This window comes from Hemitrygon akajei, chromosome 11 (genome assembly GCF_048418815.1).
Source record: "Hemitrygon akajei chromosome 11, sHemAka1.3, whole genome shotgun sequence".
In the NCBI taxonomy this organism is placed as follows: domain Eukaryota; kingdom Metazoa; phylum Chordata; class Chondrichthyes; order Myliobatiformes; family Dasyatidae; genus Hemitrygon; species Hemitrygon akajei.
The window spans coordinates 136,604,468-136,626,259 of NC_133134.1; the positions used below are offsets into that span (position 1 = coordinate 136,604,468).

Here is a 21,792-nt window from a genome sequence, read left to right on the forward strand (position 1 = left end):
GACAAGATGTTGCACATGAGGCTGTTTAGCCACATAAAAATCCATGGTATTCTAGGAACAATACTAGTGAGGAAAGAGTATTGACTGATTGGCAGGAGGCAAAGAGTGGGAATAAAGAGAGCCTTTTCTGATTGGCTGGCAGTGACTAATATGTTCTACTGGGGTTGGTGTCATGACTAATTCTTAAAATTTTGTTTGTCAGTGATTTGGATGACAGAATTGATGTCTTTGTGTCAAAGTTTGCAGACAATATGAAGATAGGTGGAGGGACAGGTGGTGTTGAGGAAGCAGGGAGGCTGAAGAAGGACTTAGATCAGGAGAATGGGCAAAAATTGGCAGATGGAATATGGTGTAGAGAAGTATATAGTTATGCACTTTGGAAAAAGGAATAAAGGCAAAGACTGTTTTCTGAGCAGGAGAAAATTCAAAAATCAGGTGTAAAGGCACCTGGGAGCCCATGTGCAGGATTCCCTAAAAGTTAACTTGAAGGTTGAGTCAGTGGTAAGGAAGGCAAATGCAATGTTAGTAGTCTTTTTGACAGGACTGCAATATAAGAGCAAGGATGTAAGGCACTGGTGAGGCCTCACTTGGAACATTGTGAGCAATTTTGGGCTCCTTAACTAAGAAAGGATGTGGTGATATTGGAGAGAGTGCAAAGGATGTTCATAAAAATGATTCTGGGAATGAAAGATTTAATGTATGAGGAGCATTTGATGGCTCTGGGCCTGTGCTCACTGGAATTTAGAAGAATGAGGGGGGTTGATCGCATTGAAATCTATTGAATGTTTAAAAGCCTAGATAGCATGGATGTGGAGAGGATATTGCATATAGTGGGGGAGTCTAGGAGCAGAGGGCACAATCTCAGAATAGAGGGACATCCATTTAGAATGGAGATGAGGAGGAACTCCTTTAGCAAGAGGGTGGTAAATCTGTGTTCATTGCCACTGATAGCCGTGAAGGCCAGGTCATTGGGTATACTCAAGGCAGAGGTTGATAGGTTCTTGATAAGGCAGGGTATGAAGGGTTATAGGGAAATAAATCAGCCATGATGAAATGGTGGGACAAACCTGATGGGCTGAATGGACTAATTCTGCTCCTATGTCTTATGGTCTTATGGACATAAAGGGTTATATTCTTTCTTGTGCAATACTTCCACCATTTAAGAAAGCTATATCTGCTCATATTTGGATTTTGTTCCATTTAGTTCTTTATCTTATTCAACATTAAGACTGTAGAAAACATTTATTCTCTATAGAACTTAGTAATTGTGTTGTTCAGACTAAACACAGTATTTGGAAATCGTGGTAGTATCTAACCTGCCAGAATCTTTAAAATACATGCCTTTCCAATTGCTTACTGGAAGCAATTATGCTTCCATGCTTTTATGAAAAGAAATTATGCTTTTCTCCATAGCACATCATAATCTATTACTTTAGCTGTCACTAGCCTTTATCATTTAAACTACTAGCCAACTGAATGCTTTGCCCACCCCCCCATACTATTTGAATGAAAGCAATTTAATTTGGCCACAGTAGCCCAGTTGTCAGCAGGGCACAATGAATGGTGCAGCTGGCAGAACTCCCGGGACTGGGGTTCGATTTTGGCCTCTGGTGTTGTCTGTGTGGAGTTTGCAGGTTCTAGCTAAGACCTCATGTGTTTCCTCTGAGTACTCTGGTTGCTTCTCATATCCCAAAGATGTCTGGTTTGGTCAGTTGATTAGGTATGGTAATTTGCCCTAATATGTTGGTGATCTGAGAAGAATAAAGTTAGATTAGTTTAAATGGGTGTTTCAATGCTGGAGCAGACTCTATGAGCTAAAGGACATTTTTTTTTCTGTTTTGTATAAGTCTTAGTGCCTAAATTCCAAAATTTGTTTTGCCCTTTCAGGTGCACTAGAGTTGCTGGGCACAAGAGTTTACTGGAATAAGTTCTGGATAATAAACCATTAGTTTTAGCCAGGTGGTAACAATTTTTTAGTGTATTTTGCACAAAGCTGTAGGAGTACCAAAAAGCTGAATTTTTGTCTCTTGCTCTAAAAACCTGCTCTTTTCATCCACATCTAGGTCAAAGCCAAAAAAAGCTCTACATGTTCCATACTTCTGAGGTTTGGATCAAAATATCGGTCAAAAATTTAACGAGGATATATTTACAGAGTAAAAATTATTCTGGTGCTGTCACTGTGTGTAAAAAAATAACAGCCAGATTAATTGAAGTTCTTATTGCACAATAACTAAGATGAATTTACTGGTAACAGAGACATTTTGAGAATAGATGGCTGTGCACTAAAACCAGGCAGCTTAACAACAGCGAAGCATAGCATTCAAATAAAAGCACCACCAACTGAAAGACATATCAGAAATCAACAACAATTAATGCAAACCAAATGCTAGTTAAGCATCAATGTGAGCTACAAGTTATACTAATTTCCCCTAAGTGTAATTAAAACAGCAGGGCATGGATATAGAATTTGAAATTGAGCTACAGTGGTTCAGACAATATTCTTAAAACTGAGAGAAACTGAGGTTTTGCTGAGCAGGACAAGCCCAGAACATCCACTAGAATGACCCAGGGTTAATAGAAACAGGAGTAAAATTTATTTTCAAGCACTTGCAATCAGTTACAATGCTTTATCCCCATAAAAAGCTTGGAAATTTAATGATTTTAAAATACACATGATATAGTTATTCTCAGACTAATTAATAAGTTTCAAGTTACCCAATTTTATTTTGAACTCTGCTTCCTTGAATAATCTCCCTTGAGTATTCATTTCTTGCTGAGGAATGGCAACTATTAAGTAACAAGTGTTGTGGATACAGAGCAACAAACAAAAAGGAAGCTGCAGAAAGTGACTAGGGCGTCAGGTAACTTTTAGGTATTTCTTAGGTAGCTTTGCCATACTTTCCCATGGCAAAGTGCGAGATTTGGATATATAGAGGGTTCATCAAGTGGTAGCAGTGTTAATAACTAATGATAGAAGCAGGCAAGGGCAATGTGCAGTGGGACAAAAGGGAGAGTTAGGGATAGATGATGGTCAGAAAGGATGGAAAACTTTCAAGTGTTTTTACGTGTCATGAAATGAAAAAGCCTGCTAGGGGACTGCTGCAAACATTTCAGAAGTTAAATTTCCAATGCTGATAATTTTAACTTCAGGATTAAAAATGCTGTGCCATTATGGTTAGTTATCCAGATTAAAATGACAATAGAGTGGATGGGGCGTGAGGTGTAAGACTATATAGAAGATGGAGAACATGGTAAGGGAGTGAAGTTTGTGGCACAAGTGAAATATGGAGGACAGTTGGATGGTGAATCCATTTGAGAATATAGATGTAATACAGGAATGGAGAGTCGCCAGAGATGTAAAAGTGGGTTTCATTGGTGTGCGCAAACCTACACTCACCCGCGTATGAAGTTTCTAAATGGAAGAAGACAGAGGAGAAAGATTTAAAATAAAGTTTTAGTAGAGAGGCTTTAATTTCGTTTGTTCTCTTTGTCCTTTCATATTAACTGGATGAGAAAACTGTAAATAAATGACCAAATAATGGCTTCAATTATACAATCAGTGATGAAGTGTCAGTTTTCGCCAGGATGTAGTGATCTCTGTGGTCTGTGCTTCACATTTCCCAATGTCATTTGTTGACAAGCATCAGCTCATGAGGAGCACTTGTGTCCTGTAACAATGGTATCAATTACCAATTTACACAGAAGAGTTCTTACAAGCTCCAAACCTTGGAGGAGAAAATTAGTTTTTTTTTATGATTTCACAGCAAGGGTAATAGGTTAGAGAGAACAAGGGAGAAGTTGAAATTTCTTAACATTTTAAAAAGCAGTCTTTTTGAGCCAGCAGGATAGTTGGGAATATAAAGCATAGCACTAACTATTCTGGCTTTTTCAAAGTTCAGTACTTTTACAACGGTAATTCCGAAATGTCAGGTGCTAGAAATCCTTTCACATTAAATTCCTTTGGCATAATGCTGTGTAACCTAAAAGTTGGTTATTAAACACAGATGGAGGTGTGTGTGTGTGTGTGTGTGTGTGTGTGTGTGTGTGTGTGTGTGTGTGTGTGTGTGTGTGTTTAATTTATTTGCATTCACAGCTATTCACTCATTGTGTGTCACACACTCAAAAGAAATACGTACTTGCAGACGCCGCTAGATATTTGTGGCGATATTACACAGCATTTAAGACATGCCTTGACTCCCCTCTGTAAAATTAACTCGGCCATTTGTGGCTTGCAAGTGTTACAAGTCACTCACACTGAAGTTGACCCTCACTGAAGAGTTGATGTCACTTTTGTACTAAAAGGGACCAGGCATACTAGAATGTGATTCTGAAGTGATTTATCCTGTGGTGTTTACTCCCAACTTTCTACTTGCCCACACTGAGGCCTTTGATCATATGTCAAACCTGATCAAACTTGGTGTTGACCCAATGCTCTTCACCTTGATACTGTCCCTTCCCTTAATATCACTCCTTGTTTTGATGTTATCACTTCATGCTCCAATTTCCAGACAGTAAACCTCTCTAAGTCCATCTTTTAACTTTGTTCAATGGCATCTTCCCTCTATCCATCATCTCTCTTTGCTTCCCCGTCATTTTCGCTTCCATAAAGCTGCTTGATTTTTCCTCAGTACAGGGCTAGTCACAGAAGTGTCTTTGTGTACCAAGCCAATCTTATAACTTCACCAGATGTCATGAGCAAAAGAATGTTGCTGACAAATGTCCTTGCTCACAACTAGCACTACAGCACCAGTTCAACATTTTTTTTTTATGTGCTTAAGAATTTCTGGGTCTGGAAGTACTTATCAGATCGAGAAACTCTGGAAATTTTCCTCACAAAACATCTCCAGCAAAGTCTTCAGAAATCACTAGGTAACAGTGAATCACCAACATATTTTTAATTTTGCATTATATGCAATACATATGCACTCCAGAAACTGGTGACAGTTTCTCTTCATCACAATAGATTTTTAATTGCTTCTCACCATAAATCCTGGCAAAATGTAACCCAAATTTGCTCAGAAAGACAGAATAGAAATCAAATGAATAAAGATCAGTAGATTTAAACACTTTTTTTCAATTGGCACACTTTTACAACACATCATTTAAATCTTAAACATCTGGAACGAATAGCCAGATATACTGAATTGTAAGCATTTCCAACTGTATGCTCTCTTCAGATCATTTAAAAGATGTCGCACACTGCTTTTTCGGTGTGGAATGGAGATACATCTCTACCAAAGGAGGTTGAAGACACTCCTTTCCTCTGCTAGCCTGTTGGTCACCCTTGGGCAAGATGTAGCACCTGTTTATACCCCCAATCAGGGTTACGTGAAGCCATGAAAGCAAGGGGTGGATGGTCATATAAGCAAGAGGTGCATATCGCAAGTCCTGGTTATGTGACCACTGACACCAGGCAGACAATCTCTGAAGAGTAACGATAAATGGCTGGGGTCACCCGTCTTATAAAGACACTGCCCAGAGGAAGGCAACAGCAAACCACTTCTGTAGAAAAGTTTGCCAAGAACAATGCTCGTCATGGAAAGACCGTGATCATCTACGTCATACAAAAAGAGACGGCACATAATGAATGAATGAATGAGCATACTGCTTTTATAAATAATACTGCAGTTGCTTTTACTGGCCTATATCCTTAGTGCTGAAATGTAGGACTTTAATCACTTACCTTTGTGAATATACTGAAAATCACAGTATTTTGGGTAAGTTAGACTACTGAGATACCGCCTCTATTGCTTTGATTATACCAGGTGCATCTTAGTGCAGATATACTGTCCGTCTCAAGCATTCGATTCTCATTTAAATATGTTTAAACTAAACAGTGCGAGGTACCTTTCAGGAAACGATTGGGTTCCATACTGCATGAATTACAACTTCACTTGAATGTGAAGTCAGGTTTTAAGATGTCTTCAGGCAGTCTGGTGCAATTTATATGCCACTTTATTAATTTAGCACTGAGTTTTTAATGCTCTGAAAAACCAGGCGAAACCGCTTGTAAAGAAGAATCCTGCACTTACTTGATAGGGAAGTGTGCAGCGCTGTCAGACTGCATCTCAACAACACAGGGAATGGTCTGCATTAATCATACCATTGCTGTGATATAATGGCACCCTTTAAATATAGATTGAGCATCCTCAATAAACATCTGCACTCAAACATATAAGTGCACACAGCCGTCAGTGTGCACAATAAATTATAAAAACAGAGCCAATGGTCTTTTTAGCTTATATGACTGAATCAATCAATAAGTAGTGCCTTGGATGCAGTCTTCATACAATGACAAGATCAAAGATGACAAGGAACTCTGGACCCAAATGGGTAGCTGGATAAGTGAGCTGCTTCTGCTGTTGGCTTTCCTGCTGTGAATTCATTCATGGGTGAAGCCATTTTTTGTTTTACAGAAAATGCAGCAACTGGTATTTGCTCCCAAGACTGGGTTCAAACAGGGAGGGTGAGGAGAGATTGTGTCGGTAGTCAGCTGTAGATCGAGTAGTTCTCTGCTTGTGTGGGAGGGATAGAAGGAGTAATTGGTAATGTGGTAGGGAGGGGAGGGTGGCATTCTGTATTGCCACAGTGACAGGGTTAGAGGGACAGAACCTACAGTGTCATTTATGAGGCTGTTGTAGACAATCTTATTGTCACCATAGAGATGGATTGAGCCTGCATTGTCATTGTCATGGGTGTGGGAAGATAGATAGATAGATAGATAGATAGATAGATAGATAGATAGATAGATAGATAGATAGATAGATAGATAGATAGATAGATAGATAGATAGATAGATAGATAGATAGATAGATAGATAGATAGATAGATAGATAGATAGATAGATAGATAGATAGATAGATAGATAGATAGATAGATAGATAGATAGATAGATAGATAGATAGATAGATAGATACTTTATTCATCCCCATGGGGAAATTAAACTTTTTTTTCCAATGTCCCATACACTTGTTGTAGCAAAACTAACTACATACAATACTTAACTCAGTAAAAAAATATGATATGCATCTAAATCACTATCTCAAAAAGCATTAATAATAGCTTTTAAAAAGTTCTTAAGTCCTGGCGGTTGAATTGTAAAGCCTAATGGCATTGGGGAGTATTGACCTCTTCATCCTATCTGAGGAGCATTGCATCGATAGTAACCTGTCGCTGAAACTGCTTCTCTGTCTCTGGATGGTGCTATGTAGAGGATGTTCAGAGTTTTCCATAATTGACCGTAGCCTACTCAGCGCCCTTCGCTCAGCTACCGATGTTAAACTCTCCAGTACTTTGCCCATGACAGAGCCCACCTTCCTTACCAGCTTATTAAGACGTGAGGCGTCCCTCTTCTTAATGCTTCCTCCCCAACACGCCACCACAAAGAAGAGGGCGCTCTCCACAACTGACCTATAGAACATCTTCAGCATCTCACTACAGACATTGAATGACGCCAACCTTCTAAGGAAGTACAGTCGACTCTGTGCCTTCCTGCACAAGGCATCTGTGTTGGCAGTCCAGTCTAGCTTCTCGTCTAACTGTACTCCCAGATACTTGTAGGTCTTAACCTGCTCCACACATTCTCCATTAATGATCACTGGCTCCATATGAGGCCTAGATCTCCTAAAGTACAGAAATTGTACTGTCATTTTGGTAGGAGGAATGGGAGCAGTGCGTATTGTTACTATGTTTGGTGTGGAAAGAGATGGAATCTGTAATCTCACACTGGGGGCGAAGATGCACCACTGTACTGGAGGGATGAAAGGGAATGGAAGTTTGGAGGATGTGGCCTTGTCCTCAGGATGTCACAGGTTCAGAAGGTCAGGGTGAAAGAGTGTGATGGGCACAGACTTGGGAAGTACAGGAGAAAATAAATGCATGGAGTTTGCTGGGTGAGAATAACAAATCAGCACTGGCTCCCAGGGCAACTTGCTCCTAGTTCCTCAGCAAAAGTCTAAGGAAGCTGTTCTGTGGGAATCAGAACATCCTTGGTCCCAGTGTGAGAATCACAACAGGACTTGAAAATGCCCTGCTGAATTTTTGGAATAATGCCACAACACCTAAAAATAGCTGTTATCACATTTCGCTGAAGAGAAACAAAAATCAATTTTCAACCATATAACACAGAAATAAAAATCCAGTGTTTATCCATTAAATAATGTAATGAAACTGCTCAGCAAAATGTTTTTTAGGTCTCAAGAAATTGCCAAGAAATTCTACTGATGTTGTAAATCATGTAAACTCAACTCACTCTGATCGCATTTTCTAGGCTCATTGCACTGGAGAAATGCACTTTAAGTAAAATAAGAATACTTACAATAATTGAAAGAATTGACATTCAAAGCACTTTTATCTAGAAATATGTTTCACATCTGACTATTTTCACAATGGAAATATCTAATGATTATGATAAGCTGAAAGGAAAACATTTGTTCTATTTGATTTTTACACAAACTCTGGAAGATTTTAGGAAGAGTTTTGCAGTTACAGAATCCCACCATATTCAGAAATATTACAGTAACAGCATATTACAGAAATATTCCTAAACAAAAATACAGAAAAGTTATACGGAAAAATACAAAATAATCCCAACCAACTCTCCCTCCTCCCAAACCATCATAGTGTCAAGTGCTCAGAGGGCTTTAAGATATTCATGGAAAGATTTATGTCACGGATATCTGAAAGAGCCAAAGAGAAACTGTATTCGTTAAAAGCACTTTTGAAGAAGTTCTGCACTGATCTGTTTAAGTGATTGAGAAATGCAAAAACCAATATTTAACTACAGCAGTGCTACTTATAGTCAGAAGGTTCAATGGCACTAATCATATTTCAGTTTCCTTTTAAACTCTCTCATTTTTAAAAGTGGTTCTAAGGAAAAGGATTTCAGCTATGGGAACAGATTGGAACAATTGTTCACCATGGACCAAAGAAGGTACAATGAGGGTATTTGAGAGAGGTGCACAACATCAGGACTCTGCAGAGAAGCACAAGACATTTCCAGAGATAGGTGTATAAAAAGGGCCCAAAGGATAATTGGGGAGCTGAGTCACCCCAACCACAAACTGTTCCAGATGCTACAATCCAGGAAAAGGTAATGCAGCCAGAAGCCTGAACCAACAGGCTCTGGGACAGCTTCTACCACCAGGCCATCAGACTGATTAATTCACGCCAATACAACTGTATTCCTATGCCATATTGACTGTCCTGTTGTACATATTATTTATTAGAAATTAGTAGAAATTGCACATTACACATTTAGATGGAGATGTAATGTAAAGATTTTTACTCCTCATGTATGTGAAGGATGTAAGAAATAAAGTCAATTCAATCCATTCAAAAGTGATTGAGCTGCTGTACGCCAAAGTTATATGTCCTCATCTATTAATGGTTGAAGGATTGGAGAGTAATTCAACGGGGATGTGAGGAATATCTTTTACATGCAAAGAATATTATGATTTGACATTTGACACCCGACAAGATGGCAGAAACAATGTGATTTAAAAAATTATGGGTAAGGACTTGTGAGAGAATGCTTTGCATGATTATGGGGAAAGGATGAGTGAATGTGACTGAGATGGTCTACTAGCAGCCAACAAAGACTCAATGGTTAAGTGGCTTTCTTTCGCAGTAAAGCAATTCTATGAATTTATATATATTTTTTTACATTTGCTGTCTTGATGTGAAAAGAAAGTTAATTGTGAACAGTTCGAAAGTGGTCAAAAAGGGAGAAAAAGTTTTTTTTAAACAAGTTTTGGCTAATTGTTCACCAAAGCACCATGAAAACATTCTAATTTCAGGATGAACTTCTTGTGTTAATTTTCCAAATAGAACAGATAAATATTTCACTTTATCTATTATCCATGCTGAGATAATTTGCTAAAGCTGAATAACAGTTTATACCGTTTTAGGTTATTTAAACTGGTTAGTATTAAAATCCTTCTGAGGGGCTATGGTATCGAAGTGAAGCAAGGATAGAACTTTTTGCTACTTCCAAACATCTAAACTATGAGCAACTTTTGCTGTGGATGCCAAAGTGATATTTAGGCACTTGCAATCTGCGGAAATGAGAGAATAGTAGGTGGTTAATTTGTGTAACATCTTGCTGGAATGAATTGATGACAATTTATAAATAAAAATGCCTTAAAACTCTCTTTTGAATCAATTGGTTCCCTAGTGACAAATTGATTAGTCTTTGTATATAAATGGATTCATTTACATTAAAAACAAGATCAGGCCCCCAGCAAGTAATTATTGTAGCTGCTAAATACGGGATTGCATTTCAGTCAGGTCAATAGAAGTAGAAGGTGCAAGCATTTCAATACAGATCTGCTCCTAGCTCTCTTTCCCTGTGATATCATCTTCCACTTGTAGCCTATGTTAAAATGTACACGACAAAGGGTACCCATTGTGTAAATGGATTACATTTCAAATTTCTCCCGTGCTTAGACAGGTAATGAGTGGGGTTGCTTCCCCAACAAAAACGAAGAAGTTCACAGTTTATATACTTGAATATAAATTAGTTTGTAGAAGAATATACTGTACTAGAGAGGAAAAAAAATCAAGTGACCATTCCAGTTTCACCAGGCTTAGACCTCTTGTACAAATTCTTAAACAATTGTAGCATTTTTGGTACAAATCATTTCAATATGTAAAGGGTAAATATGTAATAAGTAAATCTTAGATTTGTGTAGAAAAGTATGCATTATTAAGCATGTTCTATCTGAGTATTTTGAAGCTAATATGAATTCACAGTGACCCATATCAAATTCATCCCACTTTGAGTAACTGACATAGATTCCAATATCTGGTGGGAATTTAGCTGAGAATAAACTATTTAACACTTTGGACAATTTTCAAAATAAAACTACTAATTAAAATTAGGAGTGGAGAGATTCACGTGGCCTTGTAAAATGACTGGAAAACAGAAACTATAACATGCAGAGACAATGCCATATGTAATGGGATTGTAACTTTTGTACTGACGGTACAATACAGAACTAGAGTTCAGCATTCAACACCAAAATTCCCTCCAGACTCAGCAGGAAGCTCAGAGACCATGGCCTTGACCCTGCCTTGTGCAGCTGGAACCTGGACTTCCTGTGATAAGAATGGGCTTCTTCACCTCCAACCCTCTGACTCTCAACACAGGAGCCTTTCAGGGCTGTGTACTAAGTCCCCTCCTGTATACCCATGACTGTGTTGCTACCCACATCTCTAATCTGCTAATTAAATTTGTCAATGACACTATATTGATTGGCCTAATCCCAAACATTAACAAGGTGTCCTACAGGGAAGAAGTCATCTCTCTGACACAGCGGTGTCAAGAAAACAACCTCTCCCTCAATGCTGCAAAAACAAAAGAGTTGGTTGTGGACTACAGGAGGAATGGAGATGGGCTAACCCCTATTGACATCAATGGATCTAGGGTTGCGAGTGTAAACAGCTTTAAGTTCCTCGGCATCCACATCACCGAGGACTTTATGTGGTTTGTACACACCAGCTGAGTGGTGAGAAAAGCACAACAGCGCCTCTTTCACCTCAGAGAGCCGAGGAAGTTTGGTGTGGGCCCCCAAATCCTAAGAACTTTCTACAGGGGCACAATTGAGAGCATTCTGACTGGCTGCATCACTGCCTGGTATGGAAACTACCTCCCTTAATTGCAGGATTCTGCAGACAGTGGTGTGGACAGCCCAGCGTATCTTTAGTTGTGAACTTTCAATGATTCAGGTCATTTACAAAGACAGGTGTGAAAAAAGGGCCTGAAGAATCATTGGGGACCCAAGTCACCACAACCACAATCTATTCCAGCTGCTACCATCTGGGAAAGCTTCTTCCACCAGGCCTTCAGACTGATGAATTCTCACTGAATTGAGTGTACTCTATATTACATTGACTGTTCTATTTATTATAAATTACTATGGTTGCACATTGCACATTTAGACGGAAACATAACGTAGAGATTTTTACTCCTCATGTATGTGAAGGATATAAGAGATAAAGTCAATTCAATTCAATTAAATTCACATGACATTGCTTGAACATAACTAATCTATAGTTATGCTATGGACAAATACCTTTGAATAGTCAAATCCATGCTTTTCCTTTACACCATTCCTATTAAGTGTATAATTGTAGAATCGCGAGTTCTTTATTAATCCAACCCACTCACGCCAACCAGGTGGAATGTAGCTGCCATTGTATTCATTCAGGTATTTTCCAAAGAATGCTGTAATGCAAAAGGAGGAGATTAAATACTATCCAATTGAAAAGGCTGTGCATTTAACCTGCTGTTCTAATAGCTCCAATTAACAGATCAGCAAACTAGATTACTGATCAATTTGTTCTTTATTGAACAGCATCATTAGTTTGAGGCTTTGAGTTGTTCTTAAATCTGTTACTCTTACCCAGCAATCAACTGTTAGGTAGTAAATGTGAAAGAAACAGTTGAGCTGAAATGTATACCTTAAGGTAAATTTAGCTGGAGTCTGCTGGAATGACAAGTATTCTAAGCCAAAATTCTCAGGTAGTTTTGTGAAGTGCAGCTACAGTGGTAAGTTTCCTACTTGAAGGATTCTTATTACCTAGACTTTATAAATCCTCAGCTTAATGTCTGTGATTAGTATCGTGTGAGAGATGAGAGCTCATGTATTGTTAGACTGATTATAGACCACTGCATGTTGGTGGTTAGACTACAGTCCAGACTATGATTACAAGAAGAGATTTTTGGTGTTGTTTGTATTTGTAATTTGCTGAATGTTTGTGCCACTTGGAAACTAGCTTTGGCATTTAGTAACACACACAAAATGCTGGGAGGAATTCAACAGGTCAGGCAGGGTCTTTGCAAAGGAATAAGGAGTTGGCAATGTGGGCTGATACCTTTCAGCAGAACTTAATAAAAAGATCCAACCCAAAATGTTGACTGTTTATTCCTTTCCCTAGATGCTGCCTGGTCTGCTGTGTTCCTCCAGTTTTTGTGTGTGTGTTGCTCTGGATTTCTACAGAATCTCACCAAGAGCGCTTTGTCACTCCATCTGCAACAAGCAGGATTTCATGGTGGTCAATCATTTTAATTCCACTCTCTGTTCCCATTCTGACATGTCAACTCATGGCCTCCTCTTCTGCAATGTTGAGGCCACCCTCAGGCTGGAGGAGCAGCAGGTCATATTCCATCTGGGTAGCCTCTAACCTGATCGCCTTCCCTCTTCAAACTTCTTCTATTCCTCACTCTGGTTCCCCTCTAACCCCCTCTCTTCTCCTCACCTATATCTCATGATTGTTTGATGGTAGTTTATGTGTTATATTTGGCAAGTGCATCCTCCACATTAATTAAGCAGATGAAACATAGTATTTCTTGGAAGGTTGGGACAAATGGGTGCCAGGGTCTATCTCTATTCATATTCAAGTTTACCAAGATTGTTCAAATTGAACAGATTGTGTTCAAAGTCTTGCAGCATTTCTGATGGAAAAGCTACCATTGCCAATGAATGGTTTGCAGTTAATAGAAGAGCACATGGTTAAGTTTCCCTTTCTATTTCATCCATCCCATTATAGCAGCAGATTCAAGCAAAACTGAGCCCAATCTTTCTATGGCAGTACTACTGAAAAGTGGAGAAAATAACTTTTGCAGAAGTATCTATAATGAGTTTGTAAACAGAAAACATATGATTTATTCAGTATATTATATATTGTTTTGAAGAAAGTTATTAAAAATCACAGCTAGGAAATAAAATTAAAAGCAGAATAAAGATTTTAAGTGCCGATATTTTAAGGCCAATTATATACTACAGATGATTATTACACTAAAAAATAACTACATTGAATAATCAAATAACTAGACCAGTATTAGGGCTTGTTGAACATCACATTATGTGAGCTGATAGTTTTTAAATATTCCAACCCTAGAAGCCATAATTTCAAAAGCTGCTAGTACACAGATTTGTATTTACTAAATGGAATGCAAATCTACTCGTCTCTGTTCATTATGATGGGCAAAATCAAAAGAGTTCAAAATGCTACAGACCTACCACCTTATCTACACACTAACTTATACAAAATTATGTGATGGCATCTACTGGAAGATATTTCTTAAAATATAACTATTGTTTCAACAGCCATCAAAATATCTATATTATACACTGTGTTATGGAGATTTGAGTTTACTGAATTTGAAAATCAGTATCAAAATATTTCAGATAAGGAATAAGAATGTGTTCTTGGTGAATTTATGTGAAGAAAAGCATAACTAAATAAATTATTGTTATGTGATACAGTTAAAGGGAAGCAGAAATGCAGAGTATTATTACCATCAATATTTTATGTAAACTAAAGTTAATTTCATTTTATGCATTGAAGTAAAACTATATCTGGTCATGAGATGTGCATTTATGGTCTATTCTTGCCTTCCAGATCTCACTATCCATTTAAAAATATGGACCAAGTGGTTATAAGTGCAAATCAAAAATATGATTAGGTATTGTGAATAACTTAAATGGAAATGGGCTGTAGATTAGAATAGGTTTCCCGTTCTTAATTCCATTAAATTATAGATGGCATGCATATTTTGGTAAAGAGTAATTGAATTGTAAAGCAGAGTAGAGTATTGGTCCATCATTCCCGAACTGATTTTGTGAAAAAAAAAATTGATTTGTTTTGGTTCTCTTGTCCATTTTTCTTATCCATATACCTCTTAATAGCTATTACGCATTTTGCTTTTATCACATTTGCATTGAAAACTGAACAGTGAAAGTAATTTCTCTTTATAAGTGTAAGAGCTTTCACATCTTTGGAGTTTTGATGTGATCCGTGGTAAGTACATTACTAAAGACATATCACAAAATGCACTGTTATTTGATTCAAACTGTGCATACATCTCAAGAACATTCTATTTAAAGGCAAACAAGCTATTGATGTTTCTTGTGGAGATATTTAGCTAACCTCTGCTTTTTCTTCAGAAGCACAAAATAATTTTCTGAGGTTATACTTATTACTAGATCAAAGCTTTTTGTAGTGTCAAAATAAGTTGTTCCAAATCTGAATGTCAAAGCAAATTTCCCCAAAGATATTTCATTAGGGAATGTTTTGCCAGTTGTCACTGAGCAACCTTTTAGGCAATCTCAAAGGCTGGAGAGAACATTTAGAAGTTTCACTGAAAGCTAAAGGCTAAAACACTTTTATGCGTAAATCAGAGAGTATCAATTACATTCTGCATAGACTCGATAGAAACATCGTAGGACTTCTGTTTAAATAAACCTCAAACAACCAGGAAGAAAAAAAAATTAGCTGTGAAGTATAACTCAATGTCAAGGCAATATCTGATAATGTTTTGAAATAAAACATTTGTAATAAAATATATTTTTCTTACTTGTGGGTCTGTAAAATATTACTGTTTGAAATTTTCAATATTTACAGATAAATAATTTTTCTAGAAATGAATAATGATTAGCTTACAAGACGAGAAATTACTTCATAACTACTTATATGTTCAATAACCGTGTTCGATCAAAGAATGTAACAAGAAGCTATTCAGTCAAATCTTATATCTTATCATTTTAAAAAGCTGGAGGTTGAGTAGTCTTTATAAAGATCAACCAAAATGACTTCTGATGAAAAAGATGATGCAGGATAGATTCCCAAGACATGATAATTCCCGCATATTCAATTAAATGTATTGCACCAGTCCACTTGAAAGACTTGAGGATTTGCAAAGTCTGAAGAAAGTTTGTTTTTTTGTTAAGAACTTGTTGTGTCAGTTATTAGGGTGTCAAACTGTCTAGTATTTGTAACTGAAACAATCTTGATTAAACAAGGAACCAAAAAATATCGATTAGAACAACATTCTCACAAAATTTGTGCACTATTATTTATTCATTTATTAATATAGAGACTCAATGCTCTGCTGAGGAAACCCAGAATCTCTTAATTATTGGTTTTTGATTTACAGATCTGAATTGAAAGAAAGTGATCAAGAAGTTATCTGGGCATATGGCATGGTTCGAAATCTATCAATTTCCTGTTATTTAAATAAGGGCCTCCCCAAAGATCGATCTTCAGTTTATTTTCATTTAATAATAGTTTTCAACAACTGAAACTTACTCTATACTTCAGTTATACATTTGCTTTCCATTTTATGTCACATTGGGTTTAATTTCAATATTTGAAATTGAACAAACTACAGATATAATGGACAGTGGTTGGATGGTAGAGTGTTTCAGTTTCTATTTCACATTGCACAAACACCATCACACTATACTTGCTCCAAGGTCAAATTTTTGGTATTCCTCTTCAAGGCAACTTAAGGAGAATTATTACAGGTCACACTCCTATAAATTCCGACCAACAGATTATTCGGTTATTGCTGTTTCAGCATCCCGATCACTACAAGATAACATTCTTGTTAGAGCCAAAGAGATAGAACTCAGACATCTGATCATGCGGTTTAATGTTTTGTTTAAGACAAGGAAGGTTAGATGCTCATCATATATCAACAGGGTACAAATTGCATCAAAATATGCTGTCCAGCCATGAGGGATATAGCCAAGCTTTTTTTTTCATTTTGGTAACATGTAGATTTCCATCTGGTATGTTATTCACAGAATGATGGTGGTGACCAGTATATTTTTAGAAACTTTTACAAGAGTCGAATTAACTGAATATCTGTGTATAATGGGTGACTTTCTCCAGCAAAATAGAAATTATTAAAATGGCTATTTTTCAGAATTATATTTGAAAATGTCACACCTTATGACATTTATAATTTTTATATTGGCATGACATAATATCAACCCCATGGCACGACTAAATCCAATGAGATATGAACGCATTTGGACTTGTATTGCAATTCTTCTAATTGAATCATGGAGCTTCCTAGTCTGAAAGAATCAGGTATTCAGCAAGAGAAGTCGCTGCGCTGTCAGGGAAGTTATAAAATGTTATCTTAAAAAACCTTTTTTAGATTTTCCATCATCTGTTCCCTACAGGGCCAGAGTGAAATTGCCAACTGGAACTGATTTCACAGACCAATTTACCTATGGCCAAGGTTGATGTGCTTTACTGCTAGAAATGTGAATAGAAGTCACAACTGCTATTCAGTACACTTTATCTCAGTAAAGGATGTCAATTAAATAAACAGAGAATACTTACAGCAAAATTATTTATGAGTGTTTATCATCCACTGTGAGAAGAAACCACAAAATAATTTATAACACCTTCCATTGTTTTACGGACAGGATTACTAGTCAAATGGGATGGCATAGTAGTGTAATTGGGGCAGCATGGGAACATGGTGGGGTAGCACAATGCTTTACAGTACATGTGACCTGGGCTCAATTCCCACTGCTGCCTGTAAGGAGTTTCAATGTTCTCCCTGTGACCACATGGGTTTCCTCTAGGTGTCCTGGTGTCCTCCCACTGTCCAAAGATGTACCGGTTGGTAAGTTAGTTGGTCCTTGTAAAATTGTCCCATGATCAGGCCAGCATTAAAATTGGGGACTTGCTGGGCAGCACAGCTTGAACAGCCCGAAGGGCTCACTTCATATTGTATCCATGACGTAGACACAATCAAACAACGCATTCCAAAAATTTGAACTCTCTATCAAATAGGTTAATGGGATTGGAATTACTTGTTTCATTATGACAACAGCTGGTGAGGCAGATGATCATGAAAAAGGTTAAAGATCAACCTTCATCAGAGCACAATATCTCATGAATGCTGATTCGCTTCTTGCAAATCTGACTTTAAGTGAAGGATGTGTTATTATCAGAAATATGCTGAAAGGGACTGTATTCCATTTGCGTAGATGTTCTATCCAATCCACCAAGTATGGGGGGAAAACAGCTACGTTAGGAATTGCTTCAAACTATCCAATTCACCTTTTGAAACACCGTGTACAATTACTATTTTGAGCATACTTGCATTGTCCTTAAAATATCACTTTCGAAGGTAAAATTGTAAAAGAAAAATAGATTTTAATGAGTCCAGGTCAAAGTGCTCCTCCGCTGTTAAGAAATTTCTTGAAGAAGTCAGCCCCCGCTTGTTCATGCTCACATTGTCCACTATCTGAGTTATACAGTTCGGGCAAATCACCCTTACACTTTTTGTCATTTCTGTTTTGGGATCTGTGCCTGCTGGCAAGGCCAGCAAGTATTGCTCATCCCTAATTGACCATGAGAAGATTTTAGTCAGCCGTGTCCTTGAATCATTGCAGTCCTTCTGCTGAACATACTGCTGCAGTGCACAGTGCTGTAAATAGGCAGCTCCAGAATTTAGACCAGTGACAAAGGGTCAGCACTGTATTGTGTTTCTGAATAACAGAAGTGTGACATGGAGGAATGTACAGGTCATGGGTATTCATTGAACTTGCATCCCACGTCTGTTTTCATGATAGAGGCTGTAAATTTGAGAGATGCTTTTGGAGTACCCTAGGTGAAAAATTGCAACTCATTTTATGGAAGTTGCACTGATCTGACACAGGTCATTTGGAAACAGACAATGATTGGTCCTTCAAAGTGCATGTGCACTGTAGATAGATATAGAGCAACAAACAATCTGCTTGAAGGTTAAGCAGCAGCTGGGGAGTAAAGAGATAGTTAAAGTTTCAGGTTGAAACTCAATCTGTCTTGATACCTCAGAAAATCAAATACTGTCTTGGTTTCAAGAATAGTCTGTCGCTCTCTCTCTCCCTCTCTCTCTCCTCACCTTTAGAATCTAGCTCTTTGTTCTATGTTTAGACTAAGATTGTGATAAGGTCAGGAGCTGACTACACTTAATGGAACCCAATGGAATTGGTGACTAAATATTTCTTGATATTACTGTTAATGACAGTTTGTATCTCATTGCTTGATGTTAGACTAATTTGATGATTATTATATGGATTGAATATGTCTTGCTTTTTGTGGACTGGGTGGTTTTACACATTGTCAATTAGATGTCAGAGTTGTCACTGTACAGGAAGAGCTTGGCTGGTGGAGGACCAGTGATGTTTGGAGTGCGGGTTTTCAGTACCACAGCTGGGATATTAACTGATCCTGTAGCCTTTGGTTATCCAGTGCCCTCATCAGTTTCTTGATATGACATGGAGTGAATCAAATTTGGCTGGAGTCTGTCTTCTATGAATGTAAGGTTTGTAGGAAGAAGCTGAGATGATTCATCTTTCTGTTATTTCTGGAGAGAAGTGGTTGCAAATGTTTAGCCTTGCCTATAACACTGTCATGCGGAGTTCCAGTGTTACTGAGGGAGGAGATGTACTTAAAGCTGCCTCATTTCATTAGCTCTTTAGTTGTCCATCACCAACCATGACTAAATGTAGGAACTCTTCTTTGGCCACGAGTACACTTAACTGTTCATTGAATACCATTCTACAGTTTATTGTGCTTGCAGAACTGTACTGTGGGCATCTCATTGTTTATGGGGGTGCCTAATAGTGCTCTCAGCTCTTGTCTATACTTGTCATTAAATCAGGACTTGATCCCCTGCCTTAATAATGATGGTACAGTGAGGGACCTGCCAGGTCACGAGGCAACAAACCGTGGTAGTGCCCATTTTATGCTGTTGCTATTAGTCGACTACACTTTGTGGATGCCCAGTTATGAGCTGCCAGACTGCATGTGAATCAGTCCCATGCAACACAATTATATTACCACACAATATTAATGAGAGTTTTTCTATGTGAAGACAGGACTTTATTACTGGAAACCCTGTGAGTCAACCACTTCTACGAACTGTGCCAACATCAGGTGGTTTATCAGCAGGTAGTTTTGTGAGGACAAGATTTAGTAGGTGTAATGGCTTCTTTGTAATGTTTCACTGCTAAGGCTAATGTAATGGCTTCTCTGTAGTGTTCACTGCTGAGGTAACAGTTTCTCTGTAGCAGCAATGTTTGGGTTATGGCTGGAGATAACAGGACTGTAGTATGCATGTTAGCCAGTCAGAGATTGTTGTTTTGTCTTTTGTATCTGGAAAGATGTTTTTTTCGCGGTCTTTTGTTGAGGAGAGAGGAAGAGGGAGGACTCGTGTGGTGACCACTGGACGGAGTGGACTGGGACCTGAGGGTCCGAAGGTTGGCGATGCTCGGAGGAGACCGATGGTGAAGAATGACTACTGAGTGAGCTCCAAAGTGACTTTGACTTGGGCCCTTTTTTAATTTTCATTACTAACCCTATATTCAGATTAAGATTCATAAAGTTCATATGGTGTACTGTCTGATATTTTGCGTTGTGGGTTTGTAATTGGGGAACATTACACAGCATCCACACAAACGTGATTACCCAGTTTGGTGGGGCCAAAGGCTGTTTCCCCTAGACGAACGCAAGCTGGGTGACCCTGTGGGTTACATAGGTTACCCATCATATCAGTCCATTCACTACCTGTTGGATTCGGACAGCTCAAGGCCGTAAGCAGTGCTGCCAAGCTACTCTTGGTGATGGACATTAAAGTCACCAAAGAACGTTCTGTGCCTTTGTTCTATACAGTACTTCCACCAAGCATTGTTCAACATGGAGAAGCAACAATTCATCAAGCTGAGAGAGGAGTATAGACGGTAACCGGGAGGAGGTTTCAGTGCCATGAGACGTCATGAGTTCTGGAGTCAATTTCAAGAGCTCTACGGACTACTTCTTCATGCCTGTGTCCAAAGTGCCGCCATTTCTTGAACACGGAAGTAATAATAGAACTGAATAGCTAGTTGGTCAACTTAAGGGTCAATTACATGGTGTTCATCTGGATTCAACAGTAGCATGATGACAGATGACAGGGTGGCACGGTTAGAGTAGTGGTTAGCACAATGCTTTACAGGTTCAATTCCCGCCGCTGTCTGTAAGGAGTTTGTATGTTCTCCCCGAGTCTGGGTGGACTTCCTCTGGGTGCTCTGGTCTGGTTTCCTCCCACACTCCAAAGACATAATGGTTGGTATGTTAACTGGTCATTGTACATTGTCCCATGATTAGGTTAGGGTTAAACTGGGGGTTACTGGGTGGTATGGCTCAAAGGGCTGGAATTGCATACTCTGCACTGTATCTCAAGAAATAGATAAGTAAATAAACTTTCTCCCTTGAAGGGTATCGATGAAGCATGGTTTTTTTTTTTTTGCAACAACCTAGTAATTTTCATTGTCATCGTTACATAGAATAGTTGGCCTTTCCCCAGATTATTTACTTGAATTTAGATTCAACAAGTATCATGAAGCAATGTGAACTCATGTCTCTGAATTCTTTGTGAATACTCTTCAATTACGGATCTGGAAATTTCACTGTGATGGTCACCATTTTACCTGTGCATGGAACAACATCAAGGCCAGCAGGTAAAAAATATTACTGGCAAAGGAAGGGAGCTTCTCCAATAATTTTAATTATTTCATTAAATAAAGTGCAATGTATTAAGAAATAGATAATTTTTTAGTTTAGAAGAATTCCTCAAAAGCCACCAACCATTGCAAGACTTCATTGCAAGACTTTTGTTGCTGTGCTTACCTAACGTAATAATGTTTGGTGCATTCATCTGAAAAGGGAAATTAAGTTCTTAAATAAAGTACACTTGCCTCTAATTGCTTATCAAAAATTACCTATTGTCAGAGGCTGGCCACTAATTTTGTGTTGTGCTTAAGGAGCTGTGATGCATGAAGTGTCTTGCAAAATATATCATCTTAAAATGTTTTTATTATGAGTGCACTATCCAGTTTTCCGGGAATGTATTACAGCAGTGTTAAGTTACCTGGAATGCCATGTGGAATTTTCTAGTTTCATCTGAGTTGTTAAGCCAGCTTTAAAAAATCAGTAACTTCAAACATTCCTCAGACACAA

At 38.1% G+C, this 21,792-nt stretch overlaps 1 protein-coding gene across 6 annotated transcripts in view; it reads right to left on the reverse strand.

Moving 5' to 3' along the window:
• The window catches only part of LOC140736047 (extracellular sulfatase Sulf-2-like), a 321,216-nt gene that overhangs the window by 82,319 nt on the left and 217,105 nt on the right, over positions 1-21,792 (reverse strand). For all 6 annotated transcript variants that reach the window (XM_073061757.1, XM_073061759.1, XM_073061754.1 and 3 more), the window contains one exon: positions 12,075-12,226. In XM_073061757.1, coding sequence (XP_072917858.1) covers positions 12,075-12,226 — 152 coding nt within the window. The remainder of the gene's footprint in view (positions 1-12,074; positions 12,227-21,792) is intronic.